Here is a 20,097-nt window from a genome sequence, read left to right on the forward strand (position 1 = left end):
TTAATGTCATTTTCTGTGGTAATGACATTTCCTGTCCTTTATCTCAAGGGGTGGGGCGCTGGGACATTGAGTAAGTTCAAGGAGGAGATAAGACAGATTTTTAATGAGTAATGGGTTGAAGGGTTATGGGAAGCAGGTAGGAAAGTGGAGTTAAGGCCGAGATGAGATCAGCCATGATCGTAGTAAATGGTAGAGCAGGCTCGAGGGGCTGAATGGCCTACTCCTGCTCTTAGATCTTATGTTACGTTCTTATTCTATGATATAATGCCACAGGACCTTTGAACCCCACTTTGAGAAGGGCCTCAATTTAGTGTCTCACTTGAAAGATGAGTGCCTCTGATAGTGCAGCAATCTTCTAGTGATACACTGGAGTGTCTGCCTCAATTATTGCTCAAGGCCCTGAGTTGACACATGACGACACAAGCTACTGACTCCAGAGGCACGAGAGCCAATTCTGACCCATGACTATGGTTAGTAACTTCGCACATAAAATGGGAGATGCCAGAGACTTGGAGACTTAGGATCTCAAATGTGTTTGTGGGAGATAAGGAATCATTGGGATAATGTTGTAAGAGACTAAATTTACAGAGGACCCAAGCTGTAGGGGTTTAGATTAGCTAAAGGGTGAAGGCAGCCAACCTCATAGACAGCCTTTAAGAAGCTGGTTGTCAAGTCGATGAGGTTAAGGACTAAAGTTACAGCCATTAATCAGACAACATTCTGGTAGTGGATGAAGAGGACTTTGGTGACAGACCGTACAAAGAGCAATGACCTCCAGTTGGTGGTTAGAGAGAACAGTAACTCTGAATCCCAGCAGGCTCACTCTAATTAAACAACAAAGGAGCTGGATGGAAGCACATCAGAGTTCTTAAGGAGTGGCTTGAGCCAGATGGAATGGGCTTCGTTACTGTCGAGGTTGAGTTGCAGTTCTTGTCAAATATATTGGTGGAGCCAGTAAGGCATAGTTGAGAGATTACACATTGGAGTTGAAAAGAATTTTGAGAAAAAGAAAGTTTGCATTTCTATAGCATTTTATATATCTTAAACCCGCCATAACCAATTTATTTTTAATGTGCAATCACTATTGCAATGCAGTAAAACTGGCAGGCCAATTTGCACTCAGTAAGTCCCCATAAACAGCAACATGGTAAATGTTAGACATGTTCCTTAGTCTTTAGGAACATCATCTTTAAGGTGTATGTATATAAGATAAGCAGCATGGTGGCTCACCACACTCAAGTTCGACTCCAGCCTCGGACATCTGTCTCATGTGGAGTTTGCGCATTCTCCTGTGTCTGTGTGGGTTTCCTCTGGTTTCCTTCCACAGTGCAAGGATGTGCAGGCTAGGTGGATTAACCATGGGAAAATGCAGGGTTAGGGTGGGGAGAGTTGGTTTGGGTGGGATAGTATTTAGAAGGATGGTGATGAACTCGATGGGCCGAATGGCCTGCTTCCAACCGTAGGGATTCTATGAAGGCTGCAACTTTGCCTACGGGTCAATCTGACTGACAGGGCAGCAGCATACATTGCAATTAGATGCTTCGTTATAATGAATACTTTATTTTGAACAGTGTAAATCCACCACTTTGTTTAAAGTTAGAGAGAAATTAAGAAAGATGTTTCTCACATATGTTAAGACTGCAAAGATTTCAAAGCCTTGAAGATTGTCTAAGGATTCAAGAGAGTTACTCAAACAAGATTGCTACATTGAATAAGTTTAATATTTAAAACAACACAGAAAAAATGTTAAAAGGCAACAGCAGGTCAAATTTACCCAATCTACAGTCAGGAAGGCAAGTTCAAAGGGATACTGTCAGGATGCTCACAACATGCCTTAGTTTAAACTGGAGCACAGTAGTGTTCTGATCAAAATTTAAAATGTTCAAACAGCATGCAGCACTATGCTTTCTAGTCTCAGATGTGTCTGATGCAGAAAAACAAGTCATTAAGATTTGCTTAGCATTTGGGAATGAAGGTCGACACAGGCTTAGTACGTAAGGATTAACAGCTAAAGAGCTGAAAGAACCCCAAAAAATATGGGTCAGATTAGAAGACCCATTGAGAATCAGATTAAAATTTCATGTTCATCAACCAGAAGACGTACCATTGAAGAAGAAGCTTACATAATCCAAAACTCACTTCATAAGCAGGTGCAGAGAAAAGGGTTCAATATGTGATTTTTCAGATGAGGAGCTAGCAAATAGAATTGTTGCACTGATAATCACAACCACTCCCATGGACGCTTTCCAGAAAGATTTGCTTGATGAACCAAAGACGTGTAGCACCAAAGAGGTATTGAAGGATGGATGTAAACATAAAATGATCCTCACAGGTTGATGAAATTTATAAGTCATAAGCGCAAACTAAATGATTGACACAAAATTATTAGAACACCTAAACAAAAAGGCGGGGAACAATTCAAACAGATTACAGGTTATTGGGCTAGTGTAGGTTAGGTAGGCTTTGGTCGGCGCAACATCGAGGGCTGAAGGGCCTGTACTGCACTGTATTTTCCTATGTTCTATGTTCTACACACAAGCAGTACATTTGAGCTACAATACAGACCCATCTGGGTATCCGGTCTGAGGTACAGGCAGGAGTTGATTGATGAATCACAATGTGACAATGAATGGTGAACACTTTTTTTACTCCTTCAATCTCATGAGAAACGTCAATGTTCTCAAACCTTCCGAATAGTTTGCAAAAATTTGAATCATCTGTCTTTAGAAAACTTGTGATAATATTAGCTAAGATGGGCAGAGGGACACATGCCAACATGCTAATGCTGCAGTTTGAAAAGAACATAGTATTCTAGAATACTATGATAAAACCTATCAATGTAAAACTAGCAGCATATGAGGGTACACGCATACAAGGTCAATGGTGCTGGAGTGTATGTACAGTCAAGTCAATCTGCCTGGGAGTGCAGATTGCTATATTGTAGACCTGTTTCATTGCAACTGGAGCACATCTAACGCTAGTCACAATCTATGGAATGAGCCAGGTGTCAGAAACAGATCAGAAACTGTAGTAGGATATTCAAGAAAATTGCTGAATTGAACATGAAAGAAGAATGGCACTCCTTACTTTCTTGTGAATTAGTCAGGCCAGTTCTCTGCTGCAAGGGGAACCCTGAAAGTTCAGGAGGAAAAGGCTGAACACTGGCTCCAGAAAAAATCCAAACTTGAGAATCCTATCTTAAAGATAAGGGATAGCTCTGCTCTCTTAGTGTCACACAGATGAAACAGCAAGAAGGAAGCAAAGTGAGTGTCAATTCGATGAGAGGATTTCCACCATGGAGCAGCTCATTTGTAAGACAGGTGAGGTTACATACAAACATAGAAACACAGAAAATTGATGCAGAAGGAGGCCATTCAGCCCATTGAGTCTGCACCACCATTCAATATGAGCATGGCTGATCATGCAATTTCAGAATCCCACCCCCTCTTTCTCTTCGTACTGCTGGAATCCTTTAGCTGTAAGGGCCACATCCAGCTCTCTCTTGAATATATCTAATGAACTGGCCCCAACAGCTTTCAGGGATAGAGTATTCCACAAATTCGCAACTCCCTGAGTGAAGAAATTCTTCCTCATCTCCATCCTGAATGGCTTATCCTTTATTCTTAGACTGGGACCCCTGTTCAAGATGAACAGCTACAAAAGCATCAGCCTGAGTCCAAAGTAATGTTAGAGATAATGATAGACCTTAAGTAAAGAGGGAGATGCAAGGAGTTGCAAACCACTGACAGGAACATAGGAAGACATGAGCAGGAGTAGGCCATTCAGCCCCTCAAGCCTATTCCACCATTCAATGAGATCCTCACTGATCAGTGGCCCAAGTCAGGAGACAGTCATTTCAGAAATAAATGCTAGCAATGGTGCTTGAGTCAGAGAATCCGAGTAGGACACAGACAAAACCAAACACTTGCAAATGGAAATTGTCCAGGCTTCAAAGAACACAACGTCAAAAAAAAACCTTGACAAATAAGAATGAACATACAGTATCACAGTATGGAAATCAACAGCACCCCTAGACAAAACCTTCATCACGTGGTCTGGACATTTCAGTAAATTACTTGCGTTTATAGAGACTCACAGGCTCACTTGTTTTTATAAACTGTTAAACGCTCCTTTGGGAAAGCAGACGGCTGCTGAACGTGAGCATTTTCCTTCAAGGGACTTCATCCGTAAGGACTCCAGGTGCTGTGTGTATGAAGGCTACAATCTCATTGAGCAGTCAGTCTGGCTGGATGTGCAGACAATGCACACCGAAACCAGTCGCTCTGCTGTAATCTTTACTTTACAATTTAAAATATGTTTTAATGAGTTTAGTAAACAAATCCATCCAGAGTTCATCAATCCTGGATAAGAGATTGATTCACTAGCATTAACATGACAATAATATCCTGATGTTTTCTTTTAAGTGATGTTGATTGAAGGATAAATATTGGCAAGGACACTGGAGATAATTCCCCTGTTATTTTTTGAAAGAATTCCATGTGATATTTTATGTTCACCTGAGAGGGCCTTGGTTTAACATTTTATCCAAAAGAAACACCTCAAACAGTGCAGACTCTCTCAATAATGACTGGAGAGTCAACTTAGCAATTGGCATCAAGTCATGGAGTGGATCTGCAAACACACAATCCCCTGACTCAGAGTGAGTGCACTACCAACTGAACCACAGCCAATGGGTCCCGGTCTGGGAATCCTGCCTCACCTCCTCAGTGTTCAAATTGTGTCCACCATCAACAAGGCACAAGTCAGGAGTGTGATGGAGTATTTTCACTTGTCTGGATGACTGTAGCTTTAACAACACTTCAAAAAGCTCAGCAGCATTCCGAACAAAGCAGACCACTTCAGTGTCACTCTGTTTAATAGCTTCAACCATCACTCCCCATATACCTAACGCTCAGTAGAGGCAATATATACCATTTAAAAGATACAGTGCAACAACCCATCAAGGGTCCTTTGACAGCATTCTATCAATCAGTGAGTTCTAACACCATGAAGAACAAGGTACATGGTAATAAAACACCCCCCTCACAGCCACCCATCATGGATTGTAACTATATCACTGCTCCTTCACTGTCGTTGGGCCAAAATCCTTAAACTGTCCTAAAAATAGAACTTTGGGTGTCCCTACACCACATGGATTGCAGCAGTTCAAGAAGGTGGCCACTTCTAATTGAGAGCAATAAAGGACAGAGAATAAATGCTGAGGCCGAGGATACTCGTAATCCCTGTTGAATAAACAAACAAAACTCACCTTTCTGGAAGGTGGAATCAAAGCCAGCTTCCTCCATTCAACATTGTTATTTTACTCCTCATGCTGTTATACCATAATTGTTCTATTATTCTCCTAATTCTTTCAGGCCCATGGCCTATCCTTTTGGCAATTTTCAACTGGCTACCCCAGTAATCTTACCTTTAAGACTGTCAGCATGTAACCATGACATCAATTGATTCTTCTCTTTTGGCACTGAGAGGCCTAAAAACGAATTGGAAAAAGAGCTGTGAATTAAGCAACAACTAGAATCAGTATCAGAGGTGCTAGGAACAAACATAGAATGACATCACCAACACAAAGAAACCCAAGCATATAAATGGAAAGCAGGAATCATCAGCAGGAACAATCAGGTCCCAGTGCTTCATCCTGAGGTTCACTGAAGATGTTACCTACTATGGTGACGAAATGTCTGAAAATGAACCTTTCAGCTTAGCGAGCAAACCTACATCCACATCCATAGAATGTCCTTCCATCCTGTGTATAGAAATGTAGAATGTCCTTCTATTCTGTGTATACAAATGCATTCACTCAATGGAGATTTGCTGATCACTGAAAAGCTTAGCTGTGCGATTTAATGACTGAAGTTCTTCCACATCAAAGATAATGCAGAAGGTAAAGAGGTGAGGAGCCTTTACTGTGGGAAATGAACTCATGCAGACTCAGTAATCTCAAGATTCAATCCTTTGGCTTGCATTGAATTAGTTCCCAATGTCTGGAGGAAAGGTAGAGGCACTACACTTGGTTCAGTACAAGGGAGAGAAAAAAATGACCCAGCATTGTTCCTTCTTCTGATTCTATAATCACAATGTAGTACAGCACAGAAACAAACCCTTCAGTCCAACTCATCCATGCTGACCAGATATCCTAAATTAATCTAGTCCTATTTGCCAGCATTTGGCCCATATCCCTCTAAACTCTTGCTATTCATATACCCATCCAGATGCCTTTTAAAAGTTTAGTTGCACCAGCCTCCACCAGTTCCTCTGACAGCTTATTCCTTGCACACGCCACCCTCTGTGTGAGAAAGTTGCCTGTTAGGTCCCTTTTAAATCTTTCCCTTCTCACCTTAAACCTATGCCGTCTAGTTTTGGACATCCCACCCTGGGAAAAAGACCTTGACTATTCACTCTGTTCATGGCCTATTCATGATATTATAAACCTCCATAAGTCATCCCTCAACTCCGATACTCCAGGGAAAATAGTCCCAGACTATTTAGCCTCTCCCTGTGGCTCAAATGTTCCAAACCCGGCAACATCCTTGAAAATCTTTCGGCACTCTTTCAAGTTTAAAAACATATTTCCAATAACAGGGAGACCAGAGTGGAATGCAGTACTCCAAAAGTGACCTAACCAATGTCCTCCACAGCTGCAACATGACATCCCAACTCCTATACTCGATGGACTGACCAATGAAGGCAAGCATGTCAAACGCCTTCTTCACTGTCTTCTAGCTGCAACTCCACTTTCAAGAAACTATGCAGCTACATCCTAAGTTCTCTATTCAGCAAAAGCTTGTTGAGCAACCTTCTGCAGGGCTCTACCACTTAATGTCTAAGTCCTGTCCGAGTTTGCCTTACCAAAACGCAACACCTCACATTTATCTTAATTAAACTCCATCTGCCACTCCTCGGCCCATTGGCCAATCAAGATCCCATTGTACTCTGAGATAATCTTCTTCACTCTCTGCTACACTACCAGTTTTGGTGTCATCTGCAAACATACGAACTATGCCTCCTTTGAATCATTTTGAATAATTTGAATCATTTATGTAAATGACAAAAAGCAGTGGTCCCAGCACTATCTCTGTGGAACATTGCTGGTCACAGGCCTCCAGTCTGAAAAACAACCCTCCACCACCACCCTCTGTCTCCCACTTTCAAACCAATTTTGTATCCATTGGCTAGCACACCCGAGATTCCATGTGATTTAACCTTGCTAACCAGTCTATGATGCGAAACCTTGTCAAACACTTTGCTGAAGTGTCTACTGCTCTACCTTCATTAATCTTCTCTGCCAGCTTTTCAAAAAACTCAGTTAAGTTAGTGAGACATGATTTCCCATGCACAAAGCCATACTGACTATCCCTAATGCATGGAGAAAGTGAGGACTGCAGATGCTGGAGATCAGAGCTAAAAATGTGTTGCTGAAAAAGCGCAGCAGGTCAGACAGCATCCAAGGAGCAGGAGAATCAACGTTTCGGGCATAAGCCCTTCTTCAGGAATTATCGATATTTCAGGCATAAGCCCTTCTTCAGGCTTATGCCCGAAATGTCGATTCTCCTGTTCCTTGGATGCTGCCTGACCTGCTGTGCTTTTCCAGCAACACATTTTATCCCTAATGCATATAAATCCTGACCCTCAGAATCCCCTCCAACAACTTGGGGCGGCATGGTGGCTCAGTGGTTAGCACTGCTGCCTCCCAGCACAAGGGACCTGGGTTCCATTCCAACCTCGGACGACTGACTGTGTGGAGTGTGCACATTCTCCCCGTGTCTGCATGGGTTTGCTCTGGTTTCCTCCCAGAATCCAAAGACATGCAGGTTAAGTGAATTGGCCAAGCTAACTTGCCCATAGTGTTCAGGGATGTATTAGTCAGGGGAAAATATAGGTTAATGGGTCTGTGTGAGATACTCTTCAGAGGGTCGGTGTGGACTTGTTGGGCTGAAGGGCCTGTTTCCACACTGTAGGGATTCTAATTCCAACCTACCCACCACTGATGTAAGGCTCACCAGTCCTTATGTTATGGACCAGGACTGACCCCTCATAACATTTTTAAGCAGGTAGCCCAGACCATAACATTGCAATTTGTTCTAGGTAAGTGTATAGTGGATATTCCCAGAGTAAATTAGCTGATACGACTGCCACATTTTCAACAAAACAGAACTTCTTTACAAAACTATAGAATGAAACACAAAGAACAGAAAATAGCATACCAAATAACTTATCCTATCCAAAAATCCGACAGATCATCCCAAATTAATGATGCTGTTCCTAAAATACTTGCAACAGTCCCAATATACATATCTCACAACAGTCCTGTACGAACATTACACAAAGAGTAAAAATGAAACAAAGCAGGATTTACAAGCTTGAGGTTAGAGAGCGGGTACTTGGCTCCATATTACAAAGGAGAAAATGCTGAATATCTTGAAACAAATAAAAGTGGATAAATCCCCAGGACCTGATCAGGTGTACCCTAGAACTCTGTGGGAAGCTAAGGCAGTGATTACTGGGCCTCTTACTGAGATATTTATATCATCGATAGTCACAGGTGAGGTGCCAGAAGACTGGAGGTTGGCAAATGTGGTGCCACTGCTTAAGAAAGGTGGTAAGGACAAATCAGGGAACTATAGACCTGTGAGCCTGACTTCAGTGGTGGGCAAATTGTTGGAGGGAAACCTGAGGAACTGGATGTACATGTATTTGGAAAGGCAAAGACTGATTAGGGATCGTCAGCATGGCTTTGTGCGTGGGAAACTGTGTCTCGCAAACTTGATTGAGTTTTTTGAAGAAATAACAAAGAGGATTGATGAGGGCAGAGTGGTAGATGTGATCTATATGGACTTCATAAGGCAATCAACAAGAATCCACATGGGAGACTGGTTAACAAGTTTAGATCTCACGGATTACAGGTAGAACTAGTCATTTGGATACAGAACTGGCTCAAAGGTAGGAAACAGAGGGTGTTGGTGGAGGGTTGTTTTTCAGACTGGAGGCCTGTGACTAGTAGACTGTCACAATGTTGGATCCTCTACTTTTCGTCATTTATATCAATGATTTGGATATGAGCATAAGAGTATAACTGGCAACTACAAAATTGGAGGTGTAGTGGACAGCGAAGAAGGTTCCCTCAGATTACAATGGGATCTTGATCAGATAGGCAAATGGGCTGAGAAGTGGCAGATGGAGTTTAATTCAGATAAATGCGAGGTGCTGCATTTTGGGATAACAAATCTTAGCAGGACTTATACACTTAATGGTAAGGTCCTAAGGAGTGTTGCTGAACAAAGAGACCTTGGAGTGTAGATTCATAGCTCCTTGAAATTGGAGTCACAGGTAGATAGGATAGTGAAGAAGGCGTTTGGTATGCTTTCCTTTATTGGTCAGAGTATTGAGTACAGGAGTTGGGAGGTCATGTTGCGGCTGTGCAGGACATTGGTTAGCCCACTGTTGGAATATTGTGTGCAATTCTGGTCTCCTTCCTATCAGAAAGATGTTGTGAAACTTGAAAGGGTTCTGAAAAGACTTACAAGGATGTTGCCAGGGTTGGAGGTTTTGAGCTATAGGGAGAGGCTGAACAAACTGGGGCTGTTTTCCCTGGAGCGTCGGAAGCTGAGGGGGGAACCTTACAGAGGTTTACAAAATCATGAGGGGGATGGATAGGGTAAATGGACAAAGTAAAAACAATAACTGCAGATGCTGAAAATCAAATACTGGATTAGTGGTGCTGGAAGAGCACAGCAGTTCAGGCAGCATCCAACGAGCAGCGAAATCAACGTTTCGGGCAAAAGCCCTTCATCAGGAATAAAGGCAGTGAGCCTGAAGCATGGAGAGATAAGCTAGAGGAGGGTGGGGGTGGGGAGAGAGTAGCATAGAGTACAATGGGTGAGTGGGGGAGGAGATGAAGGTGATAGGTCAAGGAAGAGAGGGTGGAGTCGATAGGTGGAAAAGAAGATAGGCAGGTCGGACAAGTCAAGGAGGCAGTAACTGAGCTGGAAGTTTGAAACTAGGACAAAGTCTTTACCCTGGTGTGGGGGAATCCAGAACTAGAGGGCATAGGCTTAGGGTGAAAAGGAAAAGATATAAAAAGGACCTAAGGGGCAACCTTTTCACGTAGAGGGTGGTACGTGTATGGAATGAGCTGCCAGAGGAAGTGGTGAAGGCTAGTACAATTGCAACATTTAAAAGGCATCTGGATGGTTATATGAATAGGAAGGGTTTGGAGGGATATGGGCCAGGTGCTGGGGGTGGGACTAGATTGTGCTGGGATATCTGGTCGGCATGGACGGGTTAGACCGAAGGGTCTGTTTCCGTGCTGTACACCTCTATGACTCTATGGCTGGACTTGCCCAGCAGCCTTTCTTCATGCACACTGCTGTTGAACTGAATCAAAAACTCTAGTCAAAACGATGGCTAGCTACAATTTAACACACCATTCCCTTTTGATTATGCCTGTTTTTTTAAGACATGAAAGCCTTAGGCCGGAGGCATTATCTGTTAGGGGTAAATAAAAAGGGCCCCAATAAACCTTTCAAACTCAGCCCAGTTGGAGTCTAGCCAATTACCACCCCCTCCTCAGGAAAAAATTCAAGGGCATCGTCACCTTGTAAAAAGACCATAATTGTGACACTTACCACCTTTCTTAAATAGTGGCACCAGATTAGCGGACCTCCAGCCTTTCGGCATCTCACCCTTGGCTGTTTATGATACGAATATCTCAGCAAGGGGCCCAACGTTTTTGTCCCTAGCATCCCACAGAGTTCTGGGATACACCTGATCAGGCCCTACGAATTTAATGACCTTCGGTCCTCCAGCACCTCCTCTTTTGAAATGTGGACACTTTTCAAGATATCACAATTTATTTCCCTAAGTTCCCTAACGTCACTGCCCTTCTCCACTGTAAATACTGACACAAAATATTTGTTTAGTATCTCACCCACCTTCTGTGGTTTCACACATAGACAGCCTTGTTAATCTATAAAAGGCCCTATTCTCTCCCTAGTTACGCTTTTGCCCTTAATATATTTGTAGAGTCTCTTCGTCCTCTTTTTGCCCTCCTAATTTCCCTCTTGAGTATAGTCCTCTTGGGAATTCTCTCAATCTTAGGTGTTTATACCTGACATATGCCTCCTCAAAACCTCAATTTCTCTAGTTATCCAGCATTCCCTACACTCACCAGAGTTGCCTTTCATACTAACAGAAATATACTGTCTCTGGACTCTTATTATCTCATTTTTGAAGGCCTCCCATTTTCCAACCAGCCCTTTACCTGCAAATAGCCTCTCCCAATCAACCTTTGAAAGTTCTTGCCTAATACCGTCAAAATTTACCTTACTCCAATTTAGAACTTTAACTTTTAGATCAGGTCTATCCCTTTCTATAATTAACTTAAAAGTAATAGGATTATGATCACTTGCCACAAAGTGCTCCCCCACTGACACCTCAGCCACCTGCACTGCCTTATTTCCCAAACAAAGATCAGGTTTTGCAACTTCTCCTGTCGGTATATCCACAAACTGAATAAGAAAATTTTTTTGAACACACTTAAATGCCTCTCCATCCAAGCCCTCCACACTACAACAGTCCCAGTCTATGTTTGGAAAGTCAAAACCCCCACCATAAACACTCTATTATTCTTATAAATAACTGAGACCTGTTTATATATTTGCTTTTCAATTTCCTGCTGACTATTAGGGGGCCTATAGTACAATCCTAATAAGGTGATCATCCCTTTCTTATTTCTCGGTTCCACCCAGATAATGTCACTGGGTGTTCTCCCAGGAACATCCTTCTTAAGTATATCTATAATGTTATCCCTAATCAAAAACACCATTCCCCCTCCTAACTTGACACCCTTTCTCTCCTTCCCATGGCATCTATACCCTAGCACATGAAGCTGCCAGTCCTACCTCTCATGAATGTGTGTTGGGCTGTTCAGTGAGACTGTTCAGATTGATTACATGGAAAAACACTCACTGTTACTCACCATCGAGATTCACACAGTGGGATGATCATTAGAGCTCCAATCCAAGGATAATTGTAAATACACAAATAAAGGTAAATACTGAGGATACTGGTAACCTGAAACAAACACAGAATTCTGCAGAAGCTCAGCAAGTTGGCAACAGCTGTGTAGAGAGAAGCCGAGTTAACATTTTGAGACCAGTGACTCTTTTTCAGAACTGGACCTGAAACGTTAATTCTGTTTCTCTCTCCACAGATGCTGCCAGACCTGCCTGAGCTTCTCCAGCAGTTTTTGTTTGTTTCAGATTTCCAGCATCTACAGTTTTTTGCTTTAATTCACCACAATCTGGTTCTTTCGTTGTCAGTAAAAGTTAAGTCGCCATCATCCTACCAGCTGCTCTCATTCGAGAGACAGAGAGACAGACAGACAGACAACTGATTTAACCTGAGTATCAGACAGCTCCTGTGAGGGAAGAAGTTGAAAGTAGAGCTCTACGTGGTAACCTTAGCTGATGTGGGAATTGTACCCACACTGTTAGCTACGTCACAAACCAATCATTCAGCTAACAGCCCTTTAGTAATTTCTTAGTCACTATTACTGAGAATAGCTTTTATTCCATACTTTTTTATCAATGCAATGAATTTACATTTCACCAGTTGCTGTGGTAGGATTTTGAACTCATATCTCTGTTTCCAGATTTGCACTTTTCTTCTTTTCTGATTTGGCTTTTCACTACGGCAAACATTAGGACAGATCAAAAAGCCAGGACCATCCAGGATGGAGATGCCATTCACTGAGCAGAACTGAATCACAGAATTGTTTCTCAGCCTATCAGGGCTGCACTGACTCTCTGAGCACTTTTGCACAATGCCATTTTCCTGCCTTTCCCTTGTAACACAGCTCATTTTTTCTATTTAAATAACTAGCTATTGAACCTAGCTCCACCACACTTCTAGGCAAACACCATCACACTAAAATTGATATTCAGGAGAGTTTCCTTCGCAAACCTTTAGAAGCGGAATGGATCTGGCTTCAGAAAGGGTGAAACATGTAAAATGCTCAATCACTTACAGATTGTGCCATCTTCTGATACAGTCAGGTCCCACACTTTGTAGGCAAGGACTGCTCCCTTGGGAATCTCCAGTGTTCTCTCAGTCAAAAGAGTGTACTCTGTACCTGCCTGAAAAAAAAGTATATTCATCAAAGATAAACAGGCATAAGATATAGGTCGATCAAGATCTACTTCTCTACAGAAAGCAAGAAGCATGAATCAATGGTTTTAAGTTGTTTTGTGAATCCAGGGATTTATAAAAGTGCCTTAAGAATCTATATTTTTCATAAGAGTCACTGGAAATGAAATGTTAATGGTTTTTGTCTTTCCACAGATGCTGCCAGACCTGCTGATTTTCTCCAGCAATTTCCATTTTGGTTGTAGATCTTCAGCAGCCTCATTTCTTTGTTTTGCTTTTAGTGAGTCCCGATGAAGGGCTTTTGCCCGAAACGTCGATTTTTCTGCTCCTCAGATGCTGCCTGACCTGCTGTTCTTTTCCAGCACCACTCTAATTCAGATCCTTGCTTTTACGGTTGCCCATCCTAGATTCCCCTCAGTGTTCGTGCTAATCAGGACCTGAGTTTTCCCCTGTACTCACTTTGTCTGCCAAAGCTGTGACCAGAGTAGATTTTGAATGTCTTCATCCTGCTGATTGCCTTGCATTTTAATCTTGTTTATTGCCTCATGCAGGACATTACATCAGGGCTTCCCAAACTGCTCAGCACCAAGGCATACTTCAATGAGACAAAACATGCCACAGCAAACCGACTAGTTGCAGATGAATTGATTATGAATAGCGTCACATTTACTTACACTTACAGCCTTACTAGAGAGATTTGCAATGTAGTGAATACAAAATGTTAAAATGGATCAAAAATATTAGTATTTCAAATATATCATCTGTGATTGTGGAAAATTATGTATTTGCACCTTTGGAGGTATGCACATGTACAGCTGATAGGAGTGCCTGGTGTTAGTAAATACCACCTTCAATAATAGACTCTGGGCTCTGAAGGAGATCAGATGCACGGATGCAGCCTTTTACACTCAGGTAAAGTGCTTCTGCTTCCCGATTATTTTAAAGTACCACCTTCACCAAGCTGTGGCTCATTGGCTGAGATCCACTGCACTATGTAACTTCAGGTGGAATGGATAATGTTTGTATCATCTTCAAATGGCTCCATGGCCTTGTCCCACTCCACTGCTATAACTTGCACAAGGGTCTCTAACACTCTGTGACTTCTGCTCTCCTTAGTGTTAGCACCTGAACAAGGAGTGAGGCTCCGAAAGCTTGTGGTTTCAAATAAACCTGTCGGACTATAACTTTGGTGTCGTGTGATTTTTAAGAAAATATATAGTTTTAATGAAAAATATTTTTTTTAATATTTCAAGTACAAAATAATACAAAGAACACCAAAAAAATTTAAAAACTCAAACCACCCTCATGTACAAACGTATAAACATGTATAGAAAAAAAAATATCTATAAATAACTCCAACTAACTACTTAACTAAATAAATAACAACTAACAATAAACTAATAAATAATAATAATATAGTTCAGCCAAACAAAACACTCACTCGCAAATATCGAGAGCATTAGTTTTCACATATTCACACATTCGCAGCTCCCCCTCTCCGGATATTTGACTTGTAAAGCACAATCGTTACAGTTATATAAAAGCCTTATTAGTATGGCAAACAAATCTGTGAGTAGGTATTCCAAAAAGAGCTGCCATGTCTCATAGCAATTCTCAGTTTTGTGGTGTACCCATCCTTGTGAGAAAATCCAAGGGGATATGCTCCATAACAATTCTCCATCAACCCGACAGGGCTGGGGAAGAAAGATATTCTTTCTTGCGCAGAAAGTGAGCATGCTGAAAAGTTTTTTCTTATGCGCATCTACAGGGAACATACTGGGCAGGCCAAGAAGAAGTGAAATCGGGTCCTTCTCCACCCTTACATGCCAAATCCTCTCCATTGCACCCGCCACAGCACTCCAGTATTTTTGGAAATCTACCACAGGACCAGAGACAATGGGTAAGAATGCCCATACCAACCTTGCACTTGGCACATGGTGAAGATAATGCTGGTTTAAATTTTGACAAACGATCAGAGCCAAGTGGACCCTTCTGGACAATCTTCAATTGTAAAGCATGGGTCCTATTGCAATTTGATATCTTTCTTGTGTTTCCCAAATATCTTCCCATACCTCTGAGGAGACCTTAACACCTAGCTCTCTCTCCCATACCCTGCAGAGTTGATCAAACTCATCTGAGGGGGCACCCCCCCAATTGATGATGTAAAGTGCTGACGGAAAGTGTACCCTTAGCACTGAGCACCCTCCTCTCTATGCTGGATTTGTAGGGATCAGTCAAAAGTGCGGTCTCTTTTGAATAAAATCCCTAACTTGAAAAAAACAAAAGAGGTGCCTGTTAGATAGCTCGTATTTCCATGCTAACTGATCAAAGGACATCATTGTGTCTTCCTCAAATAGATCGCCCATGCAAGGCACACCCCTTGCTGCCCAATGTTTGAATCCTGAATCTATCATCCCCAGTTGCCAATATTGCCTTCCCTCTGCCGAATTGCCCTCCATGCTTTAACAGTGTTGATAACTATTGGGTTATGGCAATATTCCCTAACTGTCCTCATTTTGTCCAGAAACAGAAAGCTAGCAAGGGGGCGCCCTGCCTGGGAGGCTTCGATATCTAACCATATTGAAAGAGGGTCCTCACAAGCACAAACACTCACGTAGGATAAAAGCGATCTTAATTGGTAGTTTTTAATACCTGGGAGATCCACTCCCCCCCAGTCTGTGAGGCAATTGCAGTTGAGCTAATTTAATAAGGGGCCGCTTACCATACCAAATAAAAGAGCTGAACCAACCATTCAGTCCCCTGAACATATGCTTATCAAAAAATCAGGGGGAGCATCCATATAGGGTATAGCAAACGGGGGAGAATATTCATCTTAAAAAGTGCTCTCTGACCTAACCATGAGACTGGAAGCGCCTCCCATCTTTGATGGTCTTGTTTGATTTTGTCGAATAGTTGCACAAAATTAGCTTTAAACAGCCGATCAAGAACTGGAGTAATAAATATACCCAAATACACAAACCCCCCCACCCCGTGACCACTTATATGAGAATCGAGATTTGCCCTCAAGACCTAGCACCTTCGTAAGATGACCCATATGCATTGCCTCTGATTTTGCAAAATTAATCTTGTACTCCGAAAAGGTGCCAAATGTGACGCATTGTATTGGGCAAGGCACCGGAAGGGCTGGGCTTGACAAAAAATAGAGGATATTGTCTGCGTACAATGAAATCTTATGTAATTTTGACGCCACTTCTGGAGCCAATATATTACGATCCCTATGAATGGCCTCCGCCAGTGGTTCAATCACCAGCATAAAAAGCAATGGCGAAAGGAGGCAGGCCTGCCAGCTGCCCCTAAAAATGTTAAAATTGCTTGATCGCACCCCATTGATGATGGCCGCAGAGAGAAGGTCTCTGTAGACAACCTTTACCCATCTTATAAAGGCTTTGTCCAAGTTCAACCGCTCCAGAGTATAGAAAAGTTACAGCTACTCAATTCAGTCAAATGCCTTCTCTACATCTAGAAAAATCATCAATCCCTGTATTGACTATTGCTGACATGCTTGAATTACATTAAGCAGCCTTCGAGCATTATTGGAGGATCTGTGGCCCTTTTTGAAGCCCGTCTGGTCATCTTTCACAATAAAAGGTAACACAGTCTCCAGCCTTAACGCAAGGGTCTTAGGGAGGATTTTGAAGTCCACATTTAAGAGTGAAATGGACCTGTAAGAAGCACAGTCCTCCAGGACCTTCCTTTTTTTAAGAATAAGCAAAATGTCGGCCTTTCTTAGAGATGGCGGGAGATGAGCATGACTGTACGAGTCATTGAGCATGTTGAGCATCGGGCCTGATAATATATTTGTAAATTCCTTATACAATTCGCTGGGAAGTCCGTCAGGACAGGGCATCTTTCCACTCTGAAGCTGCTTCACAGCCTCCTGCACCTCTTGTTCTGATAAGGGGGCATTGAGAAAGACTCTTGTTTGGGGGTCACACCTGGGAGCTCCACATCCTGAAAAAAGGACTCCTTCTTGGCCCACCCTTCCTCACATCCCTCAGATTTGTATAACTTCGAGTGAAATATCTGAAATGCCACATTAATCATTTTGAAAGTAAGTTCCTTCTTTGCTGACTGCGTGCGCACGGAATTCAATGCACACTGCAGCACCACTATAACATCCTTAATCTTAACCAACAGGTACACTGGAGCCTGATCAGAGATGGTAATATTACCAATTGTACAAGATGCCATCAAGTCCAGGGTTGCCACGGAGATTGAAAAAAAATCAATCCAGGTGTGACATCTGTGTGGATTGGAAAAAAACATAAAATCCCAACCTGGAGGATGGAGATGCCTCTAGATGTCCACCAACACTAACTCCACACACACATCCACTAATTGTTTAGTTTGTAAAGAGGGTATGGGGTGGGGGGGGGGGGGTCCTTCAGGCAACCTGCCTATCATGGGATCCATGAAACAGTTAAAATTTTCCCCTGTAATAATATGCCGGGACTGGAGTCTGATCAATTTAGAGAACGCATCTACCAGAAATTTGAGGGGATGGGCTGGAGGGCAATAAACATTTAAAACACTATAATCTTCCCCATTTATCAGGGCTCTGAGAATTACAAACCTCCCAGGTGTGTCTTTAACACTATCTAGTAACTTAAATGGGAGATTCCTCCTAACCAATATAGCCTCTCCCCAACTTCTGGTATTAAAATATGAAAAGTAAACCCGATCAAAGCCACTCTGCTGTAGTTTCAAGTGCTCCTTATCATCCAAGTGGGTCTCCTGTAACAAAGCAATATCCACCTTTTCCTTTCTAAGACTCAAAAGTATCTTCTTCCTCTTAATTGGTGAGTGTCTTCCCTTGATGTTCCAGGTACACCACTTAATCAAGTCATTAGCCATTATCTTCTGCAGTAACATTTAGATTCCAGACAGGAGGAATTCAAATTACAAACTGCTGAGCATTAGTGTCGCACATTCCATCAAACATAAAAACTGCATAAACTAAAACCACTACAGTTAATAAACCTACAAAGCTATCAAAGACTATATACAACAAGAACCAAAACATAAACCAACATATAAAGCGCCAACGGCACTGAATTGGGGAACTCACCCCCTGCCCAAAGTGGGCATCTACACATCTCAAAACCCAACTTCCCATCCCTCTGCCAATACCGCAGCCAGGGCATTTAAATACCTGAACAGGCACAAACTGTCCGTAAGTAGGTATCTAGCCATCCCAACCATTTTCCCTCCTCCGAACTAGAGCTGCAATGTAAACACAAGCAGAAAAGAAAGAAAATACACCATGAACTAACAATGTGAACAAAGAAATTTTGAAACAAAAAAGGGGAAGTACCCTACCCATCCCTTGATATCACTTAACTTAGAAATTGAAAGTACACATCCCAACTGTCGCCAAACATAGTTTAGACCAGATTATTAACAATCAAAAAGTTAGGAAAAGAAAGCCCTAACTGCGCTTTCTCTTTTTTTAAAAGAAAGGCAGAGACATACCCAAATAACACTGCTATTTGCACATCCTAAATTGTTCAGATTAGGTTAGTTTGCCCACAAAGTCCCTTGCCTTCTCCGGTGTGTCAAAGAGATGTACAGATCCATCTAAGGTGAACCGAGCATCGCTAGATACCTCAGAGATTACTGGATTCCAAGCTCCCTCAGTCTTCTGTTAACACCATCATCGGATTTTCTTTTCCAGATCACCACTGCTGAGAAGTCCTGGAAGAACATGATCTTAGCGCCCTTGTAAACTAGGGCCTTCGGATCCTTCCCTGGATTCTGGAAGCTTCCACGATTCTCTCCTTATCTCTATAATGATGAGACCACACCAAGTGAGGACGTGGACGTTGACCCAGACCTGACCTCTGCGTTGTGACCTGGTCAGCCCTCTCAATCTTGCAAGCCTCTCATTCCAGACTCCAAGTTAAGGAATTTCGGCAACTAGTCCTCAATAAATTCTGGCAGCCACTCACCTCCCTTAACCTCCGGCAGACTGATGATCCAAATATTTTTTCTCTTGCCCCTGTTCTCGATATCATCAACTTGGTCAAGCAAATTACGGACCTGCGTCTCCAGGGCCTGGATCCTATCCTTGGAGGAACCGGTATCAGCTTCTATCACTGTGACTCTGTGTTGAATCTCATGTGTTCTTTTCTTCAGGTCTCCCAGCTGCTCTTCATGCTTCTGCAGCATGATAGAGATTGGGGCCAGCTTCTCCTCTATCTGCTTCCCCAGCTTCTCGCGAGATTTCACGAGCTCCTTCACAAGGGCCTGGTAAGAAATCAAGGATCCTACAGGCTGGGCCATGGGCCTGGCCTTGGATGCTCCTCCTCCCTTCTTCGGCATCCCTGGACAGCAAAAAACCAAGGGAAGTTGTTGTTTTTGACTGTTTCCTGGGACTCCACGACCTTTCTCGAGTCCCAGGACATAGCGGTGGTCCGGGTAGGGTGGGCTAGGACTTCGTCCCACTTGCGATGCAGTGCAGAGCTCTGCAACACGATTTTGCTAGATCGCCGCCATCTTGGATCCCTCTGTCGTGTAATTTTTGACGTTTTTAAAAAATACTCTGACCAGAATGGAATGCAGTTCTTAAATGTTGTCAAACCAAATTTGTCAGAGAATGAAACACTTTGCCAGTTGCTTGTACATTTTCTATTTCTCAGAGTAATGCAGAGGTGCCACTCTTTTCTAACAGTTTCAAATACAGTGGTCAACCATTCTGAATTTTCTGGGAGCGTCCTGTAGGGTTTCTGTTCATTTCGTTTTTGTCAGTGTGGAACTCTAATGCTCATGTTTGGCACGGTCTCCAGAATTCTGTGGACAGTGTTTTGGGAAGTCCATCTTTCCCTGCAGATTCTGAGAGAGGCCATACAGCTTTGAGGGAATATTGTTGGCCCCTGATTGAGGTGGTCACTTCATGTCTCAGGTTGCTTGCCG

General features: G+C 42.6%; 1 protein-coding gene across 3 annotated transcripts in view; it reads right to left on the reverse strand.

The window, feature by feature from the left end:
• The window catches only part of LOC140465737 (gasdermin-A2-like), a 64,547-nt gene that overhangs the window by 11,969 nt on the left and 32,481 nt on the right, over positions 1 to 20,097 (reverse strand). For all 3 annotated transcript variants that reach the window (XM_072561413.1, XM_072561412.1, XM_072561411.1), the window contains exons 5-6: positions 13,046 to 13,154; positions 5,429 to 5,491 (exon numbers count right to left, since the gene is read on the reverse strand). In XM_072561413.1, the coding sequence (XP_072417514.1) occupies positions 5,429 to 5,491; positions 13,046 to 13,154 (172 nt within the window). The remainder of the gene's footprint in view (positions 1 to 5,428; positions 5,492 to 13,045; positions 13,155 to 20,097) is intronic.

This window comes from Chiloscyllium punctatum, chromosome 42 (genome assembly GCF_047496795.1).
Source record: "Chiloscyllium punctatum isolate Juve2018m chromosome 42, sChiPun1.3, whole genome shotgun sequence".
In the NCBI taxonomy this organism is placed as follows: Eukaryota; Metazoa; Chordata; class Chondrichthyes; order Orectolobiformes; family Hemiscylliidae; genus Chiloscyllium; species Chiloscyllium punctatum.